Source organism: Glandiceps talaboti, chromosome 22 (assembly GCF_964340395.1).
Source record: "Glandiceps talaboti chromosome 22, keGlaTala1.1, whole genome shotgun sequence".
Taxonomy (NCBI): Eukaryota; Metazoa; Hemichordata; class Enteropneusta; family Spengelidae; genus Glandiceps; species Glandiceps talaboti.
In genome coordinates this window covers 4222822-4231717 of record NC_135570.1, presented here as the reverse complement: position 1 = coordinate 4231717, position 8896 = coordinate 4222822, and the positions used below count along the sequence as shown (strand labels likewise).

Below are 8896 nucleotides of genomic sequence, written 5' to 3'. Positions count from 1 at the left end.
CATCTGGATTATAGCTATTTGACATATATCAATAACAATTAGTATATTGGTCTTGATTTAAGACTGTCAGTCTACTTGTCATGATTCAAGTTATTTGTCTTGGCATGCTTGTTAATCACTCCTACATATGAAATGAGAACTTGGTGACACATCTTTCTAAGAACACCAAATGTACAGGAAAACATATCCCTTGCCAAGATGATTAGTATCATACTCTTTCATTAAACAATTCAGTGTGAAAACTTCACGATGTATACCAACCTAGACCTAAACTGAACTAAAAATACCAGTGTGAACACTTTCTTTGTCTGTTGTTTGAAAATGACCACATGTAACTGTTGAACTGTGTTAAAAAACATGTGTGCACACCTTCTACATACTAATATTATAACTAGGCAAAGCCTATACGCTTGCACAGGATAGATTCATTTGTGACCGGCTGCCTGACGATATTGTAGATAGCGCCCTCTGCATGGAGAATGCGCATAACATATAGAATGCGCAGTCATTGCGCCGCAATGCATCCTTGGGTAATACCACCCCAAAAAATCACATAGTATATAGGACGCGCATGCGTACTAGTCATTGAGTCGCTACGCGAGCTATTAAACCAGTAAAAGTGTAAATTTATCACACCAACATCAATATTGGGTAAAAAAAACATCTTTTATTGCTACTTATTGAAAATGTACACATCTTGAAGGAAAGTTAGTTTCTACTCAAGAGTTTACAGTTACGTCATAAAATTCACACACGCTATGATTTACAAGTTTAAACAGAGCTCAATATTTCACCCACAGATACTATATTATATTGTCACAACATGTAAAATATACTTTGAAATACATTTCTAATGCTTTCCATAAAAATATGTTTCTGTGCTAGACGACGACATGTTTATGTTAGAGATCGCCATTAACATTGCTGGCAATTGTGTGTGTTTTGTCTTTCAGCACTTTTGATTTTCTTCATGTTGAATATCTCTGCGGAATCATCAAGATTGGGTAAACTGAGTTTTTTCTAGCATGTGGTATCCTGAATTGTATTATCAGTTCTAATATCCAACACACCTTACTTGACATACGTTTATTTTGTTTCAATCACAACATTAATTTATCAACATTTTGACAATTTCACAAGAAGAGAAATGGTGTTTGATACTCGCGTATTCAATCCTGGCATTTGAAATGACATGACAACCCTTGAAATCGATGGACATGCACTCACTGCCTAAACATACACAGAAATGCATCCAAATACATGTACAGTTGATTTTCCCATTCCAAGATGCATTGCATGACATGACATCGTTTATGTTGTTACATTTAGTCTTGTTTTATCTTTATTACATTTGAAATAACATTTTCATTATGAAATGATTGAAAGACATGTTGACATCTTTAATTATGAGTGATTCTATAGAACAAAGACTACACACCATCAATGACAGAGAGGGATTTTATGGGTGAACCCAGGGTACAGTCAGGTGTCAACATCCCCTAAGTAGTGTGTGGAAATCCTCTCAGCACTTACACAATACATGGCCTTGTATGGAGAGATGTGCATGCAATACATCTTGGAACCGGCAACAGGTCTATACACACTGTCAGCAATTAACACAAGACAGTAGTACAGAAATTACTATTGTCTACACATTTATTCACGCACAATTTAATTTAAAACGATTTAATTCACCTTTAGTACAATATTTTGAACACTCTCAAAACTATTTCTTCAATAATGCAATATGAAGCTGTTAATAAAGACACTACAATATTCAATTAACTTCCACTTATCTATTATTGCATAGTAAGGGAGAAATACCAAACAAAAAGTAAACTTGATTATAATTGACAAAATAAATTATATCAGTAAATCATATTAATGAATCCAAACTTTACACATTCTTGCAAACCAAAGCTATTTTTTCTTTTGCTACACTTCCAGTAAGGACCGGCTCGTTAAGAAAGTGAACGGTACCGTAAAACGGTCGTGGTTTGTAACGATGAACTATACAATGTGATACTGTCTGTAAGTGAACCTTAAATTTCTAAACTATCAGAATGAATTAAAACTAATATACATAAAGTAAACCCCGTTAGAAAATCACAATTTATCATTAATATTCTTTCAAAGTCAATTGGGGTTGTTAAAAAAAATTGGGACAGGATAAGATGAAGTAATAGGTTCAATAACCAGCAGCCACTGGTAAACCCCCGACTGTATAAACTGTTGTGATACTGTAGTCTACAATGTAAGAGATAAAATAACATAAATTTGATTCATACAGTATGAGAATAAAGTATCACAGCAGTGATATATGGAGGAGTTTTACACAAACTTCAATATTAGCTCCGGTAGAGGACTGCTAATCCTGTACATGTCAAACACTGAGTCAACATTTTGACAGCTAAAGGGTATAAAGCAGTTTATACGGAGGAATTTTGCCAGTGACTACTCCTGTAGTTATTAAACAAGTGATAGTGAAGGGTAAAATATAAGTAACCTTTTTATTTGGAAACAAAAATTACGAAAAATACTTAGAATTACGTAGGTTATTAATAGTATTTGGTTGATGTTTGAAATCAAATACATTCTGAGGGCTGGTGATGAAATTATCAAAATATCAAAATATTGAGATAAAACCTACTTGTTATGTATGTACTTACCAGTGACACCCCTTTAACTTCAAATTGAGGTTTACTTTATTATAGATAACAATAGGGTTGAACCATTGAGTAGGGGTGACAGGTTAACTGATGACTCAATCTTGTAAAAGAAATGCCCTGTGCCCTGGACAAATTTTGCACTTTTTTATGTCTTTGTTTCTGATGAACACATACATTTGGTAATTTGATTTAATGTATCAAAATAAATGGTATTTTGTCATCAATTATTTTGGTACATTAAAGTCAAAATGACAAAAGAATGGGGGGGGGGGTTTTTTTTTTCAAATATTATGAAAAAATAAAAAAGTGTCAATTTTAAATTGGGAATTTCACAACTCATAACCAATCTTAACACAATCAGTGAAAGATGACTGTAACAAACAATAACAAAGATATTGTAGAAACGACAGCTTGGATGGCGCCAGCTCCATTACCACGGTTACATCCATCTTTCTCACATGTACTTAAGCAGATTTCTACATCCTTTTCTTTATCAAATACACATCCATTTTCCAAATCATTTCTCGCACATCCACGGTTATATGCAGAAATTATGACTGAAAAATAAGGTAATAACCATGAAGATTTTAAACGTAGAATGCACATCGGATACTAAACTCTTTAAACTTGGGTTGTTATGTTGTTCAAGAAAAAGGGCAACCTATTCTAAGTTCACATTAAGAACAACAATCTGGGGTCACTGCACAACATTTTAAAATAAAGGTCACAGTTACTTGTCATTTCAAAATATATTATGGTCGCTGAACATTAATGCAAATAAATGATTGTCCCTTTCCTTGAAAACAAGATGGTGGACTTCAAATTTCCTTTATTACTTCAAGAGGAGAGGAACACGCTTTCATATGGTAAAGTTTGATTTTGTGGGAAATAGGCCCCCGAGGCACACCCATCTTAATAAGTGGGCCTTGAAAAAATGTCCGATTTTGGTAAATACACAGTATGTTACCACATGGAATGTAACAAGTAACAAGGTTTAGTATTAGTAATACTGCAGCTGATCAAAGTTAGTTAAGTAGATAATTCCACAATTTCTTGTAAATAACAATAAATGAACATAACAATATTATTATTTCTAGGTACTGTGTGTAAAATTGGCTTAGAGGATATACTGATCACCACATAATGAAAAATAGGGGGTCTCCACCTTTTGGTATGTCTCACGATATATCAGTGGCACATCAAGCTTAGAGGGTATAGTGATCATCACATGATAAGAGATAGGGGAACACAGTTACAGTAACACTATACTGTGCTGTATTTTCAGTGGCAAGTAAATTGGCTCATGGTCATTGATAGTACTTACTGACTCCTTCGTCACGATCCTCTCGTTGCTCATAACAGTAATTTTGATCAGCTTCACATTCCATGGGTTTCATGCTCTTTTCTTTGCCTTTCTTACCACCACAGCTGTTATAGCCTACGCCTGCACACTGAAGACATTTCAAGGCATCCACTACTGAGAAAGTGAGAAAACTAACTTATGTTAGTTTACAAAATATGCTTTTTATCCACGAAAATGGTCACCACTGTGATATACATGGCAGGGTCGAGTAATTAAGTGAAGTGCATATGTCTCACAAAGTAAAAATGACCACAGCTTTTTTGACAAAATAAAGAACAAAAACGCTTATATAGATATTGATAGATTAATAGTATTAGTTTCACCCTGGTGTTTACTGCTGATATCATCTCCAAGTTTTAGTGTATTTTCAATGATGTCTGTCACTGTTGTAGCAAATGCACAAAGTTGGTAACAGATAAATATCATTTCACAAAAATGTAAAATAGTGAAGAAATTAACAAAGCAAAATCACTGATCGAATGGATATCGATAAACACATATTTGGGCAAAGTGTGCCAGAGCATGATATAGAAAATTATTGCCCTGGTTAGTTGTGTGTGCTCTCCATGACATTAAATCGTATTGGAAAGGATACTGGGTATATCATAAGAACTAATTATTCAAAGGATTGAAAGCGTATACCATATCTAGGAAGGTACTGTTACAGAAATGACAGTATTTAATTTATGTAGACTTACCTGTGTATAGTGCAAGTGTGCAAAATATAACACCTATCAAAATCTTCATATTTATGCTATTAGATTACCCTGTAAAGACACAGTATGATAATATTGTGGTTAAACACACAAACAAAATCAATAAATCTTACATATTGCAACTTTAATTCTTCAGAAAAAAAATCTTACACAGAAAATATATGATTTATCTCAAGCCCCTACTGAGACATTTGAGTAGCAGGTCAAATGATATACTTAAAATGATTTGTGCTGTATAAACGTCAATCATCAAATTTGTTAGATTATAACACAAAGACTTCCAGTCAAAGCACTACATGTGCATTATTGTAAACAGAATAGGAGAATATGTTGACTTTGTTCTATTTTGACCCCTAGCAGGTAATGTATTGAGTACAGAGAGCATGTAACTCAAGACATGCCACATTTGTGTACCACTTTACTTCTATGATGAATAGGGAATGGCGTGATTTGACACCTCAACCTCTACGTTTTACGACTCTTTACTATGAAGAATATACATGTATGTTATATTACAAATAAAGGGAAGCTATTTTGGTTAACTGTGAAATACACTGATAAGATTAGCCGTTAAACAGTACATTTAATATGACGCACAGCCTACTACATAATGTTTTTCCCCCCCCAAGAACTAATCACCATTCACTACATTTGGGTATTACTAATGAGAAATATCAATTACAATGTACTACACAGGGGCCTTCTTAGATTAGACTAATTAGTCTAATGCTATCTGTCATCTAGCTGCTATAAATTATAATTGTAGCTTTGTTTTTATTTGCAATACTTTTATATATTTTTTTCTGTGTTACTAAACATTTTTCGTTTTTACCTTTTATTTTCTTGTGGGGTTTGCAAATAAAAGCAATGCTACAATTCCATTATTGAACAAAACCCATCTAAAAATCACTTGGCAATTATTTTCATGGTTTTCATGGCAAACCTCACCTAAGTAGTCAATTCCCTAAATTCAATTATACTTGTAATTGCGAAATTCACTATGTAAGTACTTGACTCTGTTCAAAAAGGCAATAAATACACTGAATTGCTACATCACAGTCCTTCTTGGCAGCGATTACAATGTCATTCATGATTCTAGTATAACATAACAACAAAACTGCCATGGTGTTTTGACCTTTCACACTGTTCTATCTGGTGATCACATGCAATTCCTAATCTTTCCTTTAGTCTTATTGTACAGGCTAATAGGATCTGACTTCTCAAAAAACTACATTGTTACTCCGAAAGTAAATCCAAAACATGATACAATATCTACATTCTGTTTACATTAGTATTTAAATGAGCCAATGGTGGATCTGTATCAGTTCTAGAGGACAACCGAGGCGGAGCAGAACTGCTACAATTACTATGGTTATGAGGATATCCTTCATCGAATCTTAAGATCTCTCTTTTGAGACAATTCGATACCACATTGGCATACAGGCTGTTCTTAGATTTGACTGAATGATCTATAAGTGTAACCTAAAATATCTGAACATGTCACCCATATATACTCCCCCTTTACATTCAAGACATGTAGACTTTATAACTCAGTTTGAACACAACATGTCTCCAGTTCTGTGAGCCCCCTTTAGACAATTTGATGTACCATGACATACTATAATTTCTTGTTTTTTACATTTTGAGTTCCTGCATCCCTTACTGTTGTGACTTCCAATAAAACCAAGTTTTTAACATTTGGCTCCACAACAAAACATTTTGCCTTTCTATGAGAATCCAAGCATGGGAAACACTGACATGAGGATGTTCACCCTGCCCTTCACAAGAGGAAGGAAATCTGACACTGAGTTGTAGAAATGATGACTGTGATTTCCACTCGTAGTTTCATGGCCAAATCAAGATATCATGTAAAATCATTACTACAAAATTATATGGATATAAAATATAACTATCTGATTTTAAAACTGTCTCAATTTTCCTCAATATACAGTTAAAACAATGTTGGAATATCACTTTCAGATGAATGTAAGTTTGTGTCTACACTAAACCTTTTTTGTTCTTCATTAATGACATGTTGTCTAGCTCATTAAATTAACAGACATCACTAGATTTCAACTCGTTGTAGACACAAAATACATTGGATCATTTCTTTCAACAATTGATGATCGACACTTAAATGCATACAAATATTTCCTTCTTAGAATAATATATCCCTCTTCAGATCAAGTTCATGTAAAAGAAAATGTCTGTGGCAGGATTTTAAAGTAACAGACATCACTAGATTTCAACTTGTTCTAGACACACATTCATTCAAATTACACTGGATCATTTCTCACTTCTTAGGTTCAGGGACAGCTGACTGACACTAAACTGCATACAAACCTTTCCTTCTTAGAACAATATATAACATGTACACTTGTATTTATAATATTGAAATTGAGTTTACAGTGTATGAGAATTATATAACATGTATAATGTATCAATAGAGCTTCTTATGTACACAAAATATCACAAAGTGCCACAGCATTTTGATATGATAATGTATTTAACTATTTATACTGCACAAATATTCCCTTTGCATTCCTGTTTTGGGTATCTGCTACCAGTTATCATAAATCAATGATCAATCGAGGGGACTGAGACAAGATTGTAGTGTCCAAAAAAATCTACAAATATCTAGACTACAAGTTAATTATGGAATACAATGCTCTGTAACTGCAAAAGAATTCTACCACCTACATGTAGGTTTGTCATGAAAACAATGGCTATTTGATTTCTTGGTTCACACCATAACTTCCATTCTATGCACTACACATGTATTACTATAGTGTGAATGAGAATAAATCGACCATCTTGTTCTAATTTGACCTTCTAGTGTGAGGTAAAATGCTATTGCAGGTACCGAGAATTATGACCTACCGTGTGTATGAAATGCTACAGAGAAAAGATTCGTAAATCTAAAAATCTGACACATTGCATATATGTAACTATGATTTATCATTACAACATACCATTTTTGTACAGTAGGTTGACATTTATAACAAATTTAAATTTATTGCTTCTATTGGATACAGTAAGTTCTAAAGGAGTATTCCGATAAGGTGAGTATTCAGAAATAAAACAAAACACTGGCTAAAATTTGAACAAAATGTTGCTCACCAAAGCACTACATTTAAGTTGTTGTTATGCTCATGATTATAATGAATAGCCAGGAGAATAAATAAATTTTGAACTGAAGTACCACCAGCCAAAATTGCTATTTGTTTAACATGTAGGAAATACTAGTATACAAATTTAACGTTACATATCAGTTTTGAAACGGAAACCAGAAAAAAATTTGAAGAGGATGATGGCTACATTTGCATGTGATGTATACCAATTAGTCTCATGCTGGAAGTAAAATCATAATCTCATGGAAGCTATGAATCATTTTCTTTGGAAATCGTGAATATTTATCTATACTAAAATGGCCTGTGTGTCAAGGGCCACATTATGACTTCACTTATCCAATTTAAAAAAAAACATCAAAAACTCTTAAAATGCTATGAAGGAGTATTGTCTTTGCTTCTTAAAATGTAAAACTGAAAAAAGGACAGGACACAGACTGCACTAAACGGCGAGGCGAATTCGAAACAAGTTCCGATGTACTACTTCTGTAAGCTTAAGTTACATTCAAACCCACTTGACAATTAAGCAAATATATATGGGTGTTTGAATATCTAGTCCCCATATTTCTGTCACTTAAAATGGGGCAACATTTAAGTGACGTGCCGTGAGTTTCTATTCTGACCTTCTGAGTCTCGGTCAGGTGATTTTAATTTGTTACACACGTCAAAATGGGGTTGATCGGTGAAAGGTCAAATTGTGCTAGTTAGCTCTTGATTGCGAAAAGTTAATCCATTTGCATTGCATTGCGATATACTTCTTTTTCGTCAACAATCGCCAACACTTCCTGAAATGTATGTAGATGTTTTGACAGTTCTCTTCGGGAATAACCCGGTCTGTGTACACCTTAAGAATGCGTATAGTCTTGTCGCAGTACATGCAGTTTCAGTCACCATGCAAAGTCGCCATATTGGATCAAATGGACGCCCAACCACACGCTTCAGGCAGGCGCTGTCACTTTTTAGGCAAATTTTGCAAATTATGCGCAGCATAGTTCTCTAAATTGCAGATATAGCAATCCT

At 33.9% G+C, this 8896-nt stretch overlaps 1 protein-coding gene across 3 annotated transcripts in view; it reads right to left on the bottom strand.

Moving 5' to 3' along the window:
* Positions 1-667: 667 nt before the first annotated feature.
* Positions 668-8896, bottom strand: part of LOC144452038 (U-scoloptoxin(05)-Sm1a-like) — an 8374-nt gene continuing 145 nt past the window's right edge. For 2 of the 3 annotated variants that reach the window (XM_078143037.1, XM_078143038.1), the window contains exons 2-4: positions 4731-4799; positions 3994-4146; positions 668-3226 (exon numbers count right to left, since the gene is read on the bottom strand). In XM_078143037.1, the coding sequence (XP_077999163.1) occupies positions 3027-3226; positions 3994-4146; positions 4731-4779 (402 nt within the window). In that variant the 5' untranslated portion in view covers positions 4780-4799 and the 3' untranslated portion in view covers positions 668-3026. The remainder of the gene's footprint in view (positions 3227-3993; positions 4147-4730; positions 4800-8896) is intronic. The other variant, XM_078143039.1, reaches the window with a different exon arrangement.